The sequence below is a fragment of the Neocloeon triangulifer genome, unplaced genomic scaffold (genome assembly GCF_031216515.1).
Source record: "Neocloeon triangulifer isolate White Clay Creek 2 clone unplaced genomic scaffold, ASM3121651v1 ptg000012l, whole genome shotgun sequence".
In the NCBI taxonomy this organism is placed as follows: domain Eukaryota; kingdom Metazoa; phylum Arthropoda; class Insecta; order Ephemeroptera; family Baetidae; genus Neocloeon; species Neocloeon triangulifer.
In genome coordinates, this window is record NW_026775554.1 from 8,525,811 (window position 1) to 8,547,750 (window position 21,940).

At 36.8% G+C, this 21,940-nt stretch overlaps 2 protein-coding genes across 4 annotated transcripts in view; both read right to left on the bottom strand.

Annotated features, from left to right (window-relative positions):
* Positions 1-193: 193 nt before the first annotated feature.
* LOC132197382 (uncharacterized) lies at positions 194-1,591 on the bottom strand. Of its 2 annotated transcripts, none has more exons than XM_059620636.1 (6): positions 1,342-1,591; positions 1,161-1,259; positions 1,059-1,104; positions 856-944; positions 687-800; positions 194-562 (listed from the first exon to the last, which is right to left on the bottom strand). In XM_059620636.1, exons 1-6 carry the CDS (start codon positions 1,543-1,545, stop codon positions 497-499), a joined length of 618 nt encoding a protein of 205 aa, XP_059476619.1. In that variant the 5' UTR covers positions 1,546-1,591; the 3' UTR covers positions 194-496. The 2 variants fall into 2 exon arrangements, with proteins under 2 accessions (XP_059476619.1, XP_059476618.1); XM_059620635.1 differs by having other exon boundaries at positions 680-800; positions 1,342-1,588.
* Positions 1,592-13,529: 11,938 nt separating this feature from the next.
* LOC132197745 (insulin gene enhancer protein ISL-2) overlaps positions 13,530-21,940 on the bottom strand; it is a 91,920-nt gene continuing 83,509 nt past the window's right edge. For both annotated transcript variants that reach the window (XM_059621263.1, XM_059621264.1), the window contains one exon: positions 13,530-14,903. The gene's annotated coding sequence lies outside the window, so the exon portion shown is untranslated. The remainder of the gene's footprint in view (positions 14,904-21,940) is intronic.

Genomic DNA, 21,940 nt, shown 5'->3' on the forward strand with positions numbered 1-21,940 from the left:
TTGCTAATATCACAAATTAAAATAATCAACATTATATATTAATTTTAAAGTAAATATTTATACTCAATATGATATGATTTAGTTTAAATAGAAAGTATTGAGAAAGAATGGAAGAATTTTTGTGCCTCTTTGGAGGAATAAATTAATATACATAATTGAAAATATTTTCAAATAAAACAACAAAATGTCAAACAAGAATATTTCTTATATAATTTAATAAAATTTGATCATACATAATACAGCAAAAGTATCCATATGCAGATAGATAAAAATTTCTACATATTTAAAATGTAAAAAAAGCAAACTAAGCGGAATAAAGTATAGCATTGTCTGAGTTATTTGTAACACTCGGTAGGGAAATCACAAATAAAATAAAAAAATGATCTATCACATAAACTTCCTTGTAGCCCAGAAATTCCGGTTGAAAGATTGATGCAGTTTTCTTTGGCGGCATTTTCCCTCCACAGTGAACTATTTTTTTCCAGTGGAGTACCGTCTAACCAACGAATATCATACTTTCCTTTACCATAGGATTTTGCCGAAACCCATACGCCCCAGTTTCCTAAAAAATTTTAAGAAGTTTATTACTTTTGCTCAAAACACTGAAAAATTTTATGAATCATGTCAACTTCACATTGAAGCAACAATCTTATAATTTTGAATGCTTTTTTAGACATACCACTTACTCCAAACACATCCCTGGATTCATTCCACAGTGCATCCAAATGATTCTGATCAAGAATGGTTGCGAGGTGCATGCCGTTTTCCTCGCACGACTTATTTGCGTAAGCCCAATCTCCCTGAGAAGAAGTGAGATTATTTTACAAATCAAAATACTGAAAACTAAAAACTTACAATACTATGTATTATATTCTTCAAGAAATTTGCATTTCCCGAAAAAAAGTATTTCTTGCCGTTGGAGAGCATTTTTGAATTTTCATGACCTGAATTTTGAAGAGCAAATTGAAAAAAGTTTTAATTTGAAAACGACTTCATATGTATTTTTTATTTTTACTCTCAAAATTTTATAACACTCCAAATAATTGAAAATGACTTACAAAACAATTCAGGGTCACACTTCGTTGTAAGTAAGCAATTAAAAAACTGAAAACGAATTAATAAAATTATGACGCATAAGAAGCTACAAAAACATTACAAACCTGTTGGTGACGCTTGTACGATTTTTCTGCCATGTCCTTGATCTTGCTTTTTAAGGGAAAAATTTGCAGATCAATTGATTTTTCTTTGCTCTGGTTGCACTGAAAAAGATTATTTTTTAACCCTCACAGATTCAAATTTGTTTGCAATGCAAGCCAAATAAAACAAAAATAATTTGGTCACATTGTTCATTGTCGCGTAGAAATTCAATCCGGTGCAACACATGTAGATAAGGGTAACAAGTCCAAAGGATGTCCACATAAGCGCCAGTGAGCAGCGGCGTCTTTGTTTGGCATTTCTAGTCCCAGAGCGTTGAATTCGCGATGTATCAGCCTCAGATCCTGCGGAGGCCTGATGGGGCCTCATAGGCTGCCTGGCGTCGCCCATCGCAATGCCTTGTACTGTAATACTTTTTTAAATCTACTGATATTTGGCTACATAATCAGTTTCAACTTGGTAAACACGGAAAACCACAAGCAATAAACACTTTTCATTGAATAACTGCAATTCTATTTTTCAACATTTTACTTCCGTCCAGCATTTGAAAAATGCTGAAATTTAAATTCATTCAGAGTTTAAACTTTAAATGCACCCCCGCGTGGCACCCCTCCATCGATATTAACATCAACAAATTCCAGCGCGTGCAAAAAAGAGCCCTCAGGTTTGTGTACGGGCGGCACATCCCTGACGCGGCCGAACACGGGTTGCTGTCGGTGCAGCAGCAGCTTAAGTTTAATGACTTGATGATTTTCAAGAAATGCACCAGTGGCGAGACTGACATGGACGCAAAGGCGAGAATCACCACCGGCCGAGTGATGAGAAATAGTGGCGGCGAGCACCGTTTAATTCTCCCAAAAGTGCGCACAGAGCTCGGTCGACAAAGTTTTTCTTTCCGAATCGCGGATCAGTGGAATTCCCTGCCTTGCTGCCTTCTGCGTTAAAAAATTGTACGGTTCCTCAGTTTAAAATTGCATGTAAAGAATATGTGACCCTTTGATAAATTTTTTCCCGTTTACGGCTACAGCTCGGCGAGTAGGTTTAATTTGGAAACACTTTTGCTTCCTAATTGGGCCTATGAGTTTTAGTAAGTTGTTTACTAGAGCTGGCTGCCAATTCTTTCCCAATGTGACTTTTCTTTTCTGATGACTTGTTGCGAGAGAATAAATGAAATGAATTGAAATGAAATGAATTTGATTTGACATTTAATCATTGGTTCACAGTAAAAAAGCAATGATTTTTTTTTAAAATTAACATGTGTTTACACTTTTTTCTTTTTACCTGTGATGAGTGTGATGTAAAAAAAAACGCCAAAAAAGCAATATTATTCATCCAATCGCTACTATCACATTAATTACATTCGATTTTTGAAAAAAAATTTTATTGAGAATAAGGAATTGTTGGACGAAAAGGCACCACCATATACTAGCAAGAATTTCACAACTTCCAAGATTAAAAAGATTCCGTCCATTTTAATCAAAATGGGATTCGCAAGCAATCGCCGGCATATAAATCAGCATGTCTCTCGTGCAGCGACAAAGCAAAAATAAAATCGGCGTTAGCCAAAATGTGTTTAATTGAAGAACAAGGTGGGCGGTTGGGAGGGTGGAAACAGACAGAGATGCAAAAAGCAGCAGAGAGATGAGGCGCGCAGCACTCGCTCGCTGTTAGATTATTACAGCATTCATTAGAGTTCCCTAATTACTCTCTGCTTTAATGAATAAGCACTAATGAACCACTTTCTGTTAATTAAAGGAGCTCCGCGGGACAGGTTCGAAACACGAGATGAGGCGCCACCCTCTCCACTCTCCGCAGCTGCGGAGGGAGCGAGACACACGTCGCTGCCGAAAAGGCAAAAACGCACATTGCGAGCAAAAAATAATGTAGATGTGAAGTGCGTGATCTGTGCTCTTTTTGTTTCTCGCTAATTGGAGCACCAAAATTTCAGCCAGAGGCACCAGGGGTTAAAAAAAATCATCAAATCGGTCCAATATTATACAGCCTCTTATCATGCTAACAAATTGAGCGTGATCACTTCATTTCCATGAATGTAAGGATTGCTACATAAAAATTTTTTCCTCTCTGATATTTTTATGAAAGAAAAATCTCCGGCATTGCCAAGAAGTTAAAGATTTTTCTCGTTTGCTTCATAATGATGGTGTTTTTTTATATTATAAATATAAAAAAAACTAAAAAGTAAACAAAACTAAGATTGTAATATTTAACGTTACCAAAAATTTTGATGCGTAATTTATTTTTTTAAATAAAATTTTTTTATTTATTATTAATTTATTTATTAATTATAAATAAATAAAAAGCTTGCAGACACGAAAAATTCTGATTTAATTTAAAAACTGCTTTTTATTAATTTTTTTTGTTGACAGACAAAAATGTAAGAACTGACTCATCTTTCGGTGCTTCTCTTCCATTCGGACAGACCGTGTGTGTGCATTGGCGAGTGGTGGTGGGTGGGTGAGGGTGATGCGCAAATTGAGTTTGATGAGCGTCGAGGCATGCAACTCGTTCGCCGAAGGAGAGAGAAAGTGTGTGGCGCTAATTGCAGCACAATCAAGGCCAATAACGAGGGAGCGCATTGTGTGTTTGCGCGAGCGAGCAACACACCCGTATGGAATCTCAGGGTAGTTTGTTTGCGGGGGGAGGGCGGGGTGGCGCGGCGACCTGGCACTTTTAATTAGACAAAGGCCGCGCGCCGCAAAATCAATATTTATAAACTACTTGTGAGCGCTTTTTATACTCTCTGCGGTGCGGCCCCGTCGTACTTTTGCCTGCTAATTAGCTCGGCGTTTACACAAACAGCCAGCCACTCAAACTTTTGAATAATTACCTCCCTTGTTTGAAATATTTTCCTCTCTCTGTGTATCGCGAAATTTAATTAACGTACCATACACGCGGCGGAAAACATCAGATTTTTTTCATTTTTTTTTTTTAAGATGCGGTGAAAAGTTTCTTATTTTTTAATGTTTAAAATGCTACTCCGGCAATAGTTTTCAATTAAAAGAGGCTCTAATTGGAATATTGACTGGTAATTTATTTCTGTTACTTAAAATTAAAACGTAAGACTAAGAAACATTAAAAAATCCATGTTATTCAGATCCCTGATATGTATATAATTTTGCCGAGATTCAAATTCTTGTAATTTAATTACATTAGGTTATTACTAATTGTTTTTTCCAATTTTCAATTTTTTATGCCCACACCCCACAGTACAATTAATAATAACAAAAAAATTATACTTTCAATTATGAATGTTTCTGCATAGAACTTCGGTACATGATATAAATTTTTTATTTAAAAATTAAAAAGTTATAAAATATCTTAATTTTAAATATAATATTTAACAAAATTTTGAATTTAGTATTTTTTATTTTTACTTGCAACATTCCTTTTAATTAATCTTCATCAATTACAGAACATTTAATACGCTCTGACTAAGTTTAGGGACTAAATTTAATCTGCAACTCAACTCTTGCTCTTCCCCTATGGAGCATTTTGAGTGTTCTGCATTTAAAATTTTGAATTAAAAGCGCAGTCTCTTATACATTAGCTTAGGCCCGTTTTAATTGCGGGCCTCGTTCAAGATTTATTGGGCGTAAGACACCCATTAGCCGGGATTATCTTTCTTTGCATTTTTAACAGCGGCTTCAAAGCAACCCTTCCTCTCGCTGGTCGGCTAAGTGCATAAAGAGAGAATCGGGATAATTAATGAGCAGCGATTTAATGAAAGGTTGACGAACGTGCGCCCCCTCTTTTCACGCACAGGAATCTCTTTTTAGGAGAGGAAAGAGACGCGCACAAAAGAGAGAGAGAGAGAGAGAGAGAGAGAGAGAGAGAGAGAGAGAGAGAGAGAGAGAGAGAGAGAGAGAGAGAGAGAGAGAGAGAGAGAGAGAGAGAGAGAGAGAGAGAGAGAGAAACCTACTGCAGCAGCAACTAACTTCATAACACAAATTGGCAATTTGAATGAAAGGGGTGGTGCTGGTGTGCGAACCCGGAATAAGTTTCTGCTATGCGTATAACTTATAATTGCTCTTCATTAGCGACAAGAGGAAACGCGCGCGGTAGCACAGGTGATAATTTCGGCCGTTACACGAAAAATTTCTTACTAAGCTTAATTTTGCACCGAGTTTTGAGGACATTTCTTAGATTCAAAGAAATTACTTGTCTTCATACTGAGGTATAAGGAAACCAATAAAAATAGGAATTATATAAAATAAGTCATCAGGTGTGTGCTAAATTGGGCAAGTTTTGGCCTCAAAATGCTTAATTTTAAGAACATGACATTAAATAATGCTTCATTTTCTTGCTCTAGCGGTCGAACGCCTCTGAGGAAACAAAATCATAAAAAGCTAAAAGACGTTGAAAGTTTTATTACAATACCATACTATTTTTTCCAATACAAGAAATTCTAGAGAGAGTAAAAGGTTAAAGTTAAAAATCGTGATTCGTGCCAAAGAAAGTGAAAATGATGATTTGTATAATATGTAAAATGAAAATAATTAATATTTGAGTTATTGTGGCTCTTTTGTGGGATTTTTCCCAGTAATATAAATGCAAAATTAAATATAAAAATAAGCTTTAAAATAAAAAAAGGTTCAATGACTTGAAATATGTTGTATTTTATAGCTTTACAAATTATAAATAATTCTTTAAAATTAATTAACTTATATTCCATGGAATAAACAGAGAATCTCCAATAAAATTTCTAAACCACACCCGCGCAGTTTAATGCAATTTTATTCATCCCTTATCTCTTGAAAGCATTCAAATCGTTTTCGCCCATTTGAAATTCACTCCGTTTCCGCAGTGTAGCTCTTTGGTTTACATTAGTTGCGAGTCGAATTGAAAAGTGGCTGAAAGAGAGCCAGATATGAAAATCCAGTGGCGGTTGCGGCGGCGGCGGAATAACGAAAGCGTACTTATTACATTTGGGTTGAAGGCCCGCCGAGCCGCCGACTGAGTAAATAGGATAATGCGGCAGTATTGTTTTTTGTCATGTATTCGTCACAGCACGACTGCTAATCCGGTCTGGACCGCTGCCCAAGCCTCAATCATTTTATGCAAAGTCGCTCGCTCGCCCGCCCGCCTGCACCACACACACATTCACTCATACTCACTCCTTTGGCCTTGGCTATACCAAACCGAGATCAATAAAACACGCGCGAAAACTCCGTTTCGGCTGCACGACGGAGCGAGCGCGTTTTAATAAAAGGAATGGGTTTTAATTTTCTAATGCGCGATTTTTTGCAGTAATTACAACCGCCGCAAACTCGAAATCCGAGAAGCTACCATTGTGCGCGCGAGTTCGTTACTTCTGCGTGTCGCGGGACCACCTCAACATCCGGCCTTCCGATCCAAAATCAACATTTTTATCTGAGATATTTTGGAGTAAAAATTTAAACAATCGTCGATTTTTCAAGAGAAAATTTCGTTGTAAATTTGTCATTTATTCAAAAAATTCAATTTCCTTTCTAATTCAATCTTTGCTAAGAAAAAGAAAAATTAAGCAAATAAATAAAACTCTTACATTTTATACAGTTCTTTCAAAGGTTAATAGTTCAAAATTTTCAAGTTTATTTCATTTTCTTTTTGGAATTTGGAAAAAATGAATGTTAATAAGGGCAAATTTGAATAGTCAAACATTAGGACGAGTATAATTTAGTCTTGAGAAGCAATCCGAGCCATCCGAAATAAAATTTCCAAGAAACTATCTTCTTTTGATGAATTTATTAATGCAAAATATAATAAATATATTTGAGCTTTACATCTGCAGGCTCATTAAAAACTTTTCTGAGCTTTGAAAATTTCAGAACCAACAATTTTTCACAGATAGATAGATGTTAAGCGGAAAAGCAAAATGAACAACCCGGATAAAATAAAAAGCTTGCTATGATCCCGCCTGTAGATCTTGATATTAGGCAAACTGCCCATCATGACTGCCCCGCTAGTTGCATAACTGTCGACTGCAATCAAAAGTTGCAACTTTCGCAACATTGTAATTCTTACAATTTTTTCATGGATTTTTTTTCCTTTCAATTAATTCTGTATAGATATGATCAAGTATGAGTCTAATTAACCGTAACAAATATTTATTTAACTCGATTTATCCACAGTGTAATTATTAAAATTATTCTCCCTATAGTGCGAAATTGAATTGGAATTAATTCACTCCAAGATATGACCCAATCATGTTTTAGAACAATTAATAAATATGTTAATCGATTTTTATACATCATACATTTGTGTTAATTTAATCAAAATTATGCCTGTATAAAAACATTAAGTCTTTATCAATCATCTGTAAAAAAATTGCAGTAATTTTGCTGAAACATTCATTAAAAATTAAATCTGTTTCCGTAAAAGCATGAATGACTTCCATTTAGGTTTATTTTCTTCTCTCCTCTGGACAACATTAAAGTCGTATAAAATCGTCATCTAATGATTAGCCTGAGGAGGAGAAGTAGTTCTCTGGTTGCGGTCTATTCTCAAAGGGTGCGATAATAACGCTTAATTAATTCAATCTGCGTCGTTTAAATCTGAGACTGAGGCGAAAGCAGCAGTTTTCATCTCGGGCCGGCAAAAAAGGAGGCCCTAGGGTGTATGCAAAGCACGCGCGCAGGGCGCACAACAATGTGTAATGCAAGAGAGAGAGAGAGAAAAGCACTTGTACAACTTCCGATGTAACTCGAGTCCTCGGCGGAAGACAATGGGAGGGAGGGGAAACTTTGCCACAACAATTTTTAATCTGTATAAATGTGCTAAAATTAAAATGGAGGCATTTTTCTTGGGCACCGAGTGGAGGGGCAACGCGAAAATGTTAATTTTTTAGAAAGCCCTTCGCCATCGTCGGGCGCTAAGTAAGTACTGTTTTGTATGTGTGTGTGAGAGGAGGGGGTGGGGGGGGGGGGAAGCACGCAATTTTCGTAATCACCGTCATTCTACAGAAAGCATTGTGATGCTGATTTTCGTAATGGTACTTTTGCTACTCCCCATTCATCAATGCACGCACCTTCAGGGGGAAATTAATGTGCGGCGAGGAGGGACTTCCTTATTCGTCAGACATCGAGCCAAATATAAAGACCCATTCAGCTCTCTTTGCCAAAACGAAATTTCTCTCGACGGCGTGATAATTGCCGAAACGACGAGCCACTTTGAGCCGCTTTTCCAAACGCTTGCCTCTCCCTCGCAAACATTTTTCAAACAATTGGCCACTCGGTGAAACAAAAACCAACAGGGGAATGGCAGGCAAAAAAATTCTATATCCCTCCTTCAAAATGAGATCAAATTTTTCTTAACGTTTATTCATTATTTGATTAAAGTTTGACATATGCTTGTGTCAATCGTGTCAATTATTTACTTGTGTAAAAAAAACTTTATGATGGCAGTCAGAAAATTTTGCTATAAACTATACTATTGCAGTTAAGCTAATTTTATTCAATTAACTCAGTAATAGAAACAAACTACGTTTCAAAAAAATTAAGAGACTCATTTGGTTTAAAAGCAACCTTTTATTTCTAATAGCACAACGTATAAAAAGCCGTCATTTTTTTTTAATTTTCTGCCCAAAATACATAGTTATTTTTGTTGAATTTTCGTTTACAATTTACTATTTACTATAACAATTTTATGATTTTATCTGAAATTGAGATTCGAACAAAGTATAGCAGAAATCATTCATTAGGCGCTAATTAAAATGGACTCTGAAACTTAATAATTTTATACATAATGTTTAAAGTTAAAAAATTCTCAGAAAAAATTTTACTAATAAATAATTTACCTAGCCCTAATTTTGCGCAACTTTCATTTTTGATATTTAAATTGAATTAATTAGGCTTTGCAATAAAGGATTATTTTGCACATATAAGCAGGAATTGAGCACATTGCTGAATATTTTGGCGAAAAAACTAGATATAAAGTCACAAACAAGTCGCGAGTTTGGCGAAAAACGAGGCAGAGCATAAAAATGTCAGAGGGCAGATAAATACATATTGCTCTCTGTCTGTTTCCACGACGATAGCCCATTAGTGAGAGGAGCGGCTCTCGCTCCATAACGACGCTGTTATTGTGCATGCAAGTGGCCCTACAATGACCATCGTCCCTTGCGTATGTGTAGCAACAGGCCAGATAACAAGTTACCTATTCAATTTTTGTATATGAAGAGAGATTGCACAGACACAGAGATGTAGAAAAGAGGTTACGAGACTGAGCGTTTCAAGTGAGCCTCGTTATTTTCGAGTTGCCCCGTACCAACGCACAGGCCAGCTCGTCTTTGGCAAAAAAAGAGAGCAGCAAAAATAGTAAACGCAAAAAAATAGCAAGTTATTTTATTGGTCCAATTGAAAATTTGTTTGAAAAACTCGTGTTTTAAAAAAAAAATTCATTTCAATGTATGAACTTATGAGTTTTCAACAACACAGTTTTCCAAAAATTTTTAATGAAATAATAATTGTTATTCAGTAAATTGAGAATGTTTAAGTAATTTTTCTTATTTTCAATCGCCGTATTGATCATTTTAAAAAATAAACAGAATAATAGTAAAAAGAAAAATCAAGTTTCTCACGACATTTTGGAGTTATTTTGTCTTAATTTGAAATTAAATTTTCAGGAGGTGCAATTTGTGCGGGGAAATTCGCAGTCGTAAATAAAAAATGATACGGAGAAATAATTTTTTACGTCAGCCGCAGTAAAGCGAGAAGAGAGAACTTTCTTTGGCCGACAGCATTAATCCTTAAATGTACTTCTTGTTTGTTTTTATTCGCGGCGATGAAGAAACTTTTTGACGGCCGCTTTAAACTCGTAAAAAAAGTAGGCGCGTCTCTCTCCCGCTGAAAAGAATTAAGGAAGCGGTCAGTGCGAGGCGCAGGGTTGAAATCACATTACGAGAGAGACTAATTGAAACGGGCCGAGCGACATGCAAATGGACGGAGACAAAGGGGAAAAAATAGCACGCCTGTGAAATAAGATTCCGGTATAATTTTGTTTATTATATTAAAGTGGCAGTGCGGAGTTAACGTCATTACCAAAGGCGCACAACGAGAGAGAGAGAGACAGACCGAAATTGCATTATTAGCGACTGCACGCTTTCTTTCTTTTCTTTTTTTCATCCCCTGCGCTGTTTTTGTTGTCGGAATTTTTGTTCTGTTTGTGGATTGGTGTGGAATGAATTCGGTTTGCGCCGGCGGAAGGCGGAAGGGAAATAAATAATCCGTCAAAGGACTCATGCTGCAGCACCTTTGCAAAGATTTGTTTATTCAAATCGCGGCAAAATTCGTCTGCTGAAAGAAAATCGCATTTGCCTTGGAAATTGGAGCAAATATCTCGCCAAACCGCACCCATAACTTACGATAACGTAATAATTTAGCACCGGCAAAAGGTAAAAAATAAAATGTATTCGTTATGAAAACTTTTTGACCTGTTGTTTATAATGAATATTTCTTCTCGTTTTGAATCTAATTCATATAAAAAAAATACAGTTTTTGAGAGACAGATGATCACTGGCGGCACTTCATTGGCTGGGGCCTGTGTGAGAATCCCAATTGAGGCCTTCTCAAAATATAAAAATAATTCTTATTATTAAATACCAACGGTATACAGATACATATATGAATATTTTTTATGCATAAAATTATAAAAAACTAAAGATTCGCAAGATATACAAAAGTTTTTTTTGTAAATATTTTTATTAATTATTGTACTTTGTATTAATAATTAAGAAAAAATATAATTTACTTCGATAAGTAATTTCTAATTATTTCTTAAATATTAATTTTATCACTTTTGTCATTTTTTTAGCTATAGAGCTATATGTGTAGCTGTTTTACATATTTGAGAGCCTGTATAAATGTATTACAAAATCAATTTAAATGTTAATCCATCTATATAAATGTACAAAAAAGGCTCATTTTTTTCCTTTTACAGTTTAGCTCTTTTGCCCGTTTTTCACGTCTTTTAAAGCTAATTATATTTCGGTTTGTGCTTTTCAAATATTTTCGAACGTGTCGAAAACAATGAGTCTTCTGAGAAACGGAAAGAGAGTCTGTCTGGTGCAAATAACGTGGTCCTGCTGTCAATGAATAGTGCATGCGCGCAACAATAAAACGCGCGGCGGAGGCAAAGATGTCTCTTATTCTCTCATAACTGTTGCACCGCACGTTACCGGCGGCGGGCGAATGTCTCCTCCGTTTGACAGCCACTAGCGGAGAGTAAAAAGAGGGCCTGCTGCTATTCATATAAAAAGTCGGCGTGATGGCCGAATAAATTATTCAGAGCGCCACTTTTTATGGACGCGCAAGATCAAATTGTGGCCCTGCAGCGCCACGTGCTTGTTACTTATTTAAAATCCACTTTTATACGCCTGCAAAATTCACCCCTCTCTGTATATTATTTGGCCGCGGCCAACTCTTTCAATTTGCGCTGCCCCTCGCAATGATGCGCACAGAAGAAAAAACGGATAAGGTATGTTGTTATTGACCGTAAATGAAAAAATAACCGATCTGCGCAGTTTTATTCAAATTTGAATATCAATTCGGAGCTGTCATCAAATTGCGACATGTTTTACAGTTGCGGTGCAATAAATAAATTTTATTCCTTGGGCGTCGTAAAATGCTGTGCCATCTCGCCCATGTTTACACTTGTCATTTAATCTAACGGAGGCGGAGTCTTCCAGCCAGTAATTTTTGCTGCTCAATGCGATGAAAATCTACTTGCCGCTGCCAGCAATGCGGTTTCCACAAACTTATCTCCGAACCGACCGACGGCAAAAACTCAAACTGCTTTTTGCGACTCGCAGAGGAGAATCTCTAGAAATGGATTACTTTCAAGTACCTACTTTTTTTATGTAATTAATTGCTCAAGGCACAGATAAAAAATAAGATATTATGCTTGTCAAAAAGTTTCAGTCAATTATTGATAATTCAAATCGGAATTAATAGTAATTAATAATTAATTCCATTTTAAACTTTAGAGTGGCTTTGTTTTGCTCTTTGAAATACATACCTTACCATATATATTAAAGGAAAATTCTTGCAAACTTATTGTTAGTAGTTTACAGATCTAAAAAGAAAAATATATCAATCGTCTCCAAGAGGGCTCTTTTACAACACGGAATAATTAGTGGTAATATTGAATTATTACACCATATTACACAACAACTATATTACACTACTTTTTTAATACTTCTGTCACAGAAATAATTGTTACCATTAAAATTATAGTTTACATAAGTTGTCTCAAAGCACTGTGCTGTCAGAGTAATAGCTGATGGAATCTTATTGTAATAAATTTGTTCATAAGCAAAACAACTATTGGAATATGCGTGTTTTTTTTTTTTTTTTTTTTTTAATTGTTTATCCCTCTTGGGAAAGGCACCAGCGGTAGCAGACAGGCTGCTAAATCGCAAGGGCCGATAACTCGGATTCTCCCCTTTCGGGGCCGATAACACGGTGACCTTGCGACCCACTGGGCCAGGGAGAAGGGAGTGTAGGATGGGTTTGTATGTTGGGAATTTGAAGGATGAGGAAGGTGAGCGGCTGCGGCCTATGAATGGGAACTATGCCGGCATTCGCCTGGAATGTCTGATGGAAACCGCAGAAAACACCAGACAGCATAGCCGAAATTGCAGACGAAATGCCTGCAATTCCTCCCGAATCTGCCTGTCGCAGTGGTTAATGCACCTCCTATGATTTTCTGTAGTCTTGTGAACTAGCTGGTCAGAATCAGAACTTTTTCAAGCCCTGACCCTAGCCAGGATAGAACCCAAGGCCTCCAGATTATCAGCCAAGCGCACTAACCACTGTGCCACACAGTCGGTTAATGTTTATGAATTTACAATTTGTTTTTTCCATAGGAATGCTTCATGCGTTTTGTAACTTCCAATAATAAATCAAGAATTTATTTTAATAGCGAGAAATACGAGTGCAACAATACTAATTAATTCTTAGAAGAAAATAATCTTATTATTGTACCTCAAAATCCACATTCTTTGCTATTAAAATTCTATTATTTTATTTATTTTTTATGTCACGACTTTGTTCGGTTTAATTAATGCTGAAATAAAACTGCAGTTCCTTCATTATGATTCATTTTATTGGTTCGCCATCATTTTCTGTTTTCATGTATTCCGCGTTCAACATTATTCACACAAATTGTAACATGGTTGAGCAAATGTGATTCTCAAAAAATTTCATGTTTTTCCTCTCGTCGTAATTTTTATTACAATAATTATAAGTTTTCAATGAATCTTTTATGGTACATTACAATCGGCTGCGTGTTTAAAAAACGGGAGTGAGAGCAGAGTGTGAAAAATGTAGCTCTCTTGCATCAAATTTCAAATTGTAACAGCAGCTGTTTGCATTTTATTATTTTTAATTTTTTTTTTAATGCAACAAAATTCAACAAACATTGGCAGGTGTGTGTGTTCCGATCGGAGAACGGAAGAAGGGGCAGTTTAAAATGTACAGTTCTTGGGGATTTGTACGCCAACATCATCCAAATAAGTAACAACACCCTGCGGCGAGTGCGTTCGTCAACAATGGGCAAGAATATGAGGAGGACTATATTTAAAAACAATTGATTTTTTGATCTAAAAAAGGGTAAAAACGATCAGATCTTGTAAAACGGGAAAATTAACCAGATGTAAAACACAAAGTTGAATAAAAAAAAACTGAAAACAAGCGCAATAAAATTTTTGCGTAAAATTTTCTTTTTTTCGATCTCCTCTGAAGCTAAAACCGTGTATATTGCTCTCGGAAGTGAGTGATCGAGTAGGGTGATTGATTCACTTGTGAGTTAAACGTGTGTATGTGTTTGTGTGTCCGTGTAAATTATTGCTAAAACAAACCGTCAATCGCCTAGGTATAGTCGAGGATCACAGACATCAGGTTGTACCAAATCCATCAAGAAGTTTTAATAATAATAATAATGAATTATAATATATTACACGCAATGATTCGCTCCATTTCATTAACGCGCAGAGAAGATCCAGCGTAACAATTTGAACATTTAGGTGTAAACAATCAGACCAAAAACGCAGGAAGAAATTCGCTCACAATCGCTCTCCTCAAGATAATTTTTGGGTTCCAAATGAATAATCGGCAAAAACGTCATGAACAGCAACAACAATCCAACATCGATCGAAATGACTTTGAAAAATACTTCTGCAAAAAATGCATTCACTCCGGCAAAAGAATCAAAATTGATTTAATTTTTTTTCTTAAAACTTCTGTTGCTTTTTTCAAGTTGTTCCCACCTTTTTTTCTTTCCAATGCTTTGGCAATGAATGATTAATTAATTAAGTTAACCTGATGCTTTTTGTTGCAAAATTTGCCGTCGTCTTCAATCATTATGATACACCTATGTACACATCATCACAGATTTTCAATTAAGAAAAGGTCTTCCAGAATCGCACAGATGGGGTCCTGATGAGTAATATCAAACATCCTCTGAAAAGAAGCGTCCATACACAATTGTCTTAATTCGCTTGTAGTGTTTATGCTAGTAGAAACTATTTATAGTAAGAACGGGGGTGTTGAGTTTGATTGTTGCACAAATGGCGCGGGCTGAATTTGATTGAGCTACGGAAATCACTGATTGGTTCGTTAGTTCACTTTCCACAGAGGAACAAGTGCAGGTCCGCACGTGACACACTGTGAGCTCGATTAATTCAGTGACGACGGGTGGCAGGAAAATCACCACGACGTCACCCAGTCCAATGCCGCGTCTTCGCTGCCCTCCATCTGAAATCAACACAACAACAAAAAGCACGGTCAGTTTTTATTCAAAAACATTTCCAACAAGTAATAAATCTACGGAAAAAATTGAGCAATTCTAGATTATTTCAATAATTTATGATTAAAATAATCTCTTTTTTGAGATCAAAATTTTTATTTTTTTTAATTATTATATTAAAATATAAATTTTTGAAAGCCATTAATCAGATAACTATTTATATCAATGTTTAAGATGGGAATTTTTAAAGAAAATTAATACCTCATCTCAAATCATGAATAAACTAACAAATTAACCAATTATTTTAAACTGACTTTTTGCAAAACTTTATTCGGAAAATTTACTTTTTTATAAATATTCTGCCAAATAATTTTTACATAGGTGATCTGATTTGAACACATTAATTTTGAATTAAATCTCCTCCATCACCGTGGAATTAATTTTAAATTTGGGATCAAATAATTTTCTTCTCTCTCAATAAACATGAATACCGAGAAGCTGCTTTTATATGGCCCTAATGAGTTTAAACATTTCCTTCCTCGTCGCCAAAACAAAATCCGGCCAATCCAATTTCGAGACAGGGAGGCCTTTCAGCATTTCGCTAATTAATAATCGCGATGGCGGCGGCGGCGAGCCGTTCCAATTTGCTAACCCGCTCTGACTATTCATCGGCGCGCAGAATTAGGCGGAGGAATCGCCAATTAATGCGGCCATTATTACGTCCTAATTGGGGCCGAGGGCGCAGGTGGGCCGGGGGGCGGTGGGGGCGGCCTTTAATTTGCAGGAGAGGCAAAGAAGGCCTCGGGCAGGTCCTTTGATGATGGCGAGATAATGTGGAAAAAAGGTGCGCGCATGTTTGCGTGTGTGCGCGCCGAAAGGTCAGACGAGCGGGGTCGCTCGAGAGCTCCTTGATAAGCAAACACTCGACTCGCTCCTCTGTTTCTATACGAGCGCAACCTCTTTTGGGAATTGCTAATTAATTTGGAGAGCAAGAGAGAGAAGCAGCCTTTTTATCTACACACACATGCGCGCACCCTCGGCCACCCTGTATCGATTGCGCACCAAATTTGGTGATTAATTACTGCACAACCTAATTGTAAGAAGTTGAATTACCAGAATGGACCTTCAGATCCCACGTGGCTTTATTTTTATTGTTATTTATATTTAATTGTTAGAATTTAAAACAGTTGCAAATCAATCCTTAAAAGGCTTAAAAAGTCAAATTATAATAACTGTATCTATTATACATTAAAAAATTTATTTCCTGAAGATAAATTAAAAAAACTTTTTTAAAAGTTTACTTTTTTACTTAAAAGTAAAAAAGTGTTTTATTATTTTGATTTATTTTATTTATAATTGCTAACTGACATTATGAACATCATCAGGAAATTACTGCCCAAATACATAATTGCAATATTAAAAAAATTTTAAGTAAACAAGTGAGAAATACAATATTTTCAACCAATTTATGGTTCTTTTAATTGGTTTTAATATCAATTACTCCACTTGATTCAAATTAGAAAGAGTAAAATTTTGAGGATGATTTTTCATATTTAGCAGATTTTTAGGATGAATTCTAGATTTGATGTTAGCATTTGCTCCTAATTTGAACGTCGACTGGCCTCAGGTGGAATTTAGCTTTGGTCTGGAGTTGCGAGCTGGGGATAAGAAGGTGCACAAGCACAAAGTGGTCGCTCGCGGGCCGATACACGAGTAGGGGCTCTTCACGTCAAGGAGTCGGTCGAAAAATACACAGTCGGCATCGTCTCGTGAATAATCAAGGGTGTATCACTTTCCCGGCCGGGCCTCGCCTTTGATCTTGCAGATATAGATAATGCCCTTGGCTCATCGGGTCAACAATAACATGGGCCGAATCAAGAGATCAAATAACGGACCCGGAATAATGAGAGCAACTTGGACCCGAGAGTGCCCTTCAGGTATGACAGTCTCTGGAGAAATGCTTTTTGCATTTGGCTGGCAGGCGCGGAGAGAAGAACGGATCCAATTTTACTAGTCAAATGTATTATTCGAGGAGGAGAGAATGTCAGTGGTGTCCGATTTCAAAGGCGGCTCGTTTCCCTCCAAAGGCTAATTCTGTTACAATTTGATATTCTGCCATGCTTGATTCTGACGCGGATAATGAAAATTGAACACTATTAGAAATTAATTAAGTTAGAACAATCACTTTACTTTGACCGAAATTGGCGGACATTTTCTGTTCATGAAGTTTCAAAACTTAAGAAACTTTATATTTTGCTTTTTTTTTAAAAAAATATCTTTACCTTATTCTGAATCATTTTAAAGTTTCACACTCTTCTGATGATTTTTTTTTCAAAATTTACACAATCGTGTATTTTAATTTCATAAAAAATGTACTGCTCCTAAAATTTTCCGCTTCTTCTGAATGGGCAATTAAGAGAAGGAAATTATTCAGTGCGTTGCGAGTAGTCGCAGGTGATGACCGAAAATTCGTTTTCTCTCTCTCTCTCTCTCTCTCTCTCTCTCTCTCTCTCTCTCTCTCTCTCTCTCTCTCTCTCTCTCTCTCTCTCGCTCTCTCGCGGCGCAGTCTTAATTTAACGCCACGCTGCAATGGTGGGCGCCCCCGGGGAAAGGGTTGCACACATAAAATGCTGGCTGCCGCTCTAATTGCTTTAGTTCTCATTAATGCCGCCGCCCCGGTCTGCGCCGCCGAGAGAGAAAGACAATTGGCGCTAGACGCACGACTCCTTTTTCATCACACGCCGGCGAAATGAAAATTATATGAAATATAAAGGGATAAAAAATAATTACCAGCATGATTAAAAAAGGCAGGCACTCGCGGGGGGAAGAAAAATTCCATGAAAGAGGGAGAGAGAGAGAGAGAGAGAGAGTTGTGTATAATTTAATTAATTGAGGCCGTAAAACTATATACTTGACCTATTAAAGCGCGCGCCACCGCCGCTTGTTCCAGCAAATTAAAACAATAAAATTTTTAATTGGCCGAATTAAACCGAGCACATCAAGTAATTGCCGCGCACCGCACTCGGCAACAGAAAACTCAGGCCGCCCGAACAATTGCAAAAAATTCGCCGTGCAATCCGGCACCAATTGTACCAGAGAGTTCGATTTTGCTCAATTCTATCGAGGGCAGAGATTTATTGCTTGACATTCAGTTTGTTTATTTTCAAAACAAACTGCAGGTCAACCTGTGATCAATTAAATAACTAAAACAAAAAACAATTTTACTTTCCAATAGTAAGTTTTTATTTAATCGAGAAATCGAAATCAAAATGATTTTAATTTTTGTTTGCCGCAATAGATGATGAATTAAAAATGGATTGGTTTTGAAAGCAAGAATTTTAAATATTTAGTAAGAATGCGTTTCTATTTTATTAAAATAAATAATTAGTAAATTTCCATAATCCATACATTTATCACAAAAAGGCGGCTCGCTGCGAATTTTCTGGCCTACCAGACACCCTTGAAAAGTCAAGTAGCGCAAACGAATTAAGCTTGCCGATTTTAGATTAGCCCTTTCACCCTCTCTCGGGCCACACGCGTCGGCCAGTTGCTTTTTATCAATTATTTATCGTAATTTCCTTATCGCATCCGACACACACACGAGAGCTTTCTTTCTTTGTTTCTTTTTGCATGTGTGGCGTGATCCACGGCTCGGCACGCAATATCGATCTGCCGAAAGCGACGTTTGGTTGGTTGTCAATGGCGTAATTTAATTACGCGACCCTCCCGCTGCAGCTGAGGTGCATCTCATTAACATGGATGCTCGCGACAGCCGAGGCCTTGAGACTCGCTGCTGATATAGGCCATTGTGCAGCTCATTAAGAGACACTGACAGCCTGACAATCAGCCTCTGTCCAACGGACACACTGACGACCACACCATGTGCTTTGTGACCGAAGAGTGGGGGGAGCATGAAATTAATTGAATACTTGCTTACTTCTCCAAACCATTGATCTCTTCCTTTGCAATTTCCATTTTTTTTCTTGTATATTGACTTGATGTGAGAAAATATACAAATATTGTATTGATGATTTATAGCTTAGATACTATTGTTTTGGTAACTGAAAAAGGTTAATTTAATTTTGATTTGATTGTATTTTTTTTCATCTCCAAATGTACAAAAGTTTGTTACCTTCGTAGAGATAAAAACTAGAAAATTTAAAATTTGAGGCTAAAAATAATTAATTTCATGATTTCACATTGAAATTGATTATTTATTTTGGTAATTATTACTATTCTATTTATGGAAGGAAGTTCTTCCAATTCTATAAAAAGAAGATTAAAGTTAAAGAAATACTTCAGGAAATTAATTTAAATAATATGTCAACGTTTAAACAGCAGTTTCAGGAAAACCTTAAAAATTTTAATTCCCTCTAACTAAAAATTTTTGAATCCATATTTTCAGGAAAAATTTCTCCCCTTTCAAGCGATGCACAACTCATTTCCTTTTTACGGGGTCTTGAAATAAATTGTGGCCATTTATTTTATTCGAGCGCGGACATGGGTGCAGTGCCAGGAGAGCGATCGACAAATTCAACTGGTAGGAATGGTCAAGTGACCCCTTTCTGTTCGCCGGCCATTATGATAATTTGCCACTGGCTCACATGCCGCTTCTCATTGTGGGACGAATTTCCATTAAATGCACACCTGCTGACCGTTCAATTGAATGCATGTTACGACGTGCTGCCGGCACAAAGTGGCCCTTTGACAAGCCCCAGGGAGGGGCCAAATATATAATTTCGCTCGCGAAAAAGAAGCAAGGTTTCGGGAAGGAAAGAATTGATTCGAATTCGCGCAATTATTTATGGTCGGAGGGCACGACTCGTGTGTGTACATTTATTGATAATGGCAATGAAATTTTGCCGGCGGCATGAATAATTCATCAGCGCGCGGCGAGGAATAATTGAGAGGGGTTAAGAGAGGCGACGTGCCCGGCACGCGACCTTCCTAAGTGTCCCGCGGCACGCAACGCATTTATTCCAACCTTTCTTCTGCGCCGACGCTCATTACGTTCAGAATCTTAATTGAATATCTCAAAAGGGTTCATGCAAAATGGTGCGAAAACGCGACGCCATGTTGTGTTTCAAAACGAAATATTTAATCAAAATCGGCAACTATTGCGAAATATAATAGAAATTGCAAAATTCACCAAACGTTAATCTGCTTTTCCTGTTGAAAATTTTGTTTAGTATTACAAGGATTATTTGCCAACGCTTTTGAAGTTTCAAACTTTCTAAATCCACAGTTAATGTGGAACGAGTTTGGTTAAAATTTTTTATAAACATTATATATAATTCAAAATTCTGTGTTTTTGGGAACAATATTTAATAGCAGAAATAATTCTGAAATTTGTTTGAAAATTTCAGAACTGTGAGGTACGTATTGAGGCCCATTAGTGGCTAGTTGGATTGACTAGAGTGGAAAAAATTTGGTCCACACGCACTAGTCAAAACGGGGCAATCCGCAAAATCATCCTCCATTAGCAATTTGCGAGCCGGCGGCGAAAAAGCGTCGGCTGAGAGCAGAGTGCGTCCATTCACTAATTGCAAGAGAGCAGGTAATGGAAATTAAAAATTTATCCGTGGCGCGAGTGCTCGAATCTATTTGGCGCGCGGGTACTCTTTCAATTATCTCTCCCTCCCCGCCGCCCCTCTCGCTACAACACAAGTATAATATGCGCCCCGTGTCACCCTCGACTAAGTAAAATCAATACACGCGAGAGAGGGCTGGCGAGCGGAGATGTATGGGCCACACTTAAGGCATTGCCGCCGGCCAGCGCCTTTTAACCAAGACCTGCGTTTCGGGCCACTCTGCACCGATTGACACCGCACTCCACATTTATCACGGCCGCACACACTATCGCTCAAACCAACAAGGGATGCTCTCAGACCAAATCATTTTCTCATCCACCTTGTTCTTTTTTCATGCAGGAATAAAAGTTTTAGACTTTTAAACTGAAAAGAATATTTTTATATACGGAAATACAATGAATAGTTATTTCAGGAATTTGTTGGCACGTTAAGCCGTTTCGGGCAAAAAATTTAAATTATAATGCCAGATGGAGTGATCAGAAATTAATTTTTACAAGATATAAAATTGATGATATTGTTATCATTTTGCTACCAAAAATAGCTCTGCATGGAGTTAGTATTTTGAATTCAAATACACTCTCTTTATTGAAAAAGTTAATCAACTATGTGACGAAATTTAAAAAAAAAAACCTAGAAAAATGAGCTGTAACCAATAAATTTTCTAAAAGCTTTGAAAGCTTTTAACAATTTTGAGTACTGGAGGCAAAAGTTTTAACATTGAACTATTCTCATAAAAACCGCTAAAACCGCACTTTTATGTAAAATTTGAAAAAAAAATAAGATAAAAAAAATGAAATTAAATCAGTGTAATTTACCTCAGATTAACTAAGAATTTTCAATAAGAACTTTTCTTTTTTCCAATTAAAAAATTGGTCGCTTTTAACATACTTATTATAGAGCCAATTATTATTTCCAATTATTTTCTGCATATCCTTTCATAAACTTCTGCCATTAACCGATTTTGAGAGCTACAAGATCCGCCTTCTCCATTTGTCGCTTTCGCCTGAAATTGGAGCCGCTCCTCGGTGGAATGTCACGTCCGCGGCGTTATTTGTTGTTTATGACACGGCGTGCCTGAGTAAATAACAATATTTAAGGGCAGGAAACATAAATTATACGTGTCCTCGTGCGGCCGACGTTAATTGACGTTTTTAACAAATTGATGGCCGAGCGCACTCGCCACCATTTTTTCCATTTTTCTCCATCACCCTTCATTAATTACGCCCGATGCCCTGACCAACAATTTTTCCTCTAAAAAAGGCTAATTTCGTTATGCCTCGCAAAACAGGAAGTGTGTTCTCTCAATTCTCACTGATTTTGATTTTTTTTTTCAAATCGCCTTTTGGAGACCAGTCTGGCAAACAGTCTGGAGTGCCGTCAAAATCGCAGGTGCAACTCACGAACGCTGCCATGCGAAATTTTCCAACACACATCCTTTAATATGGAAAAGTCAG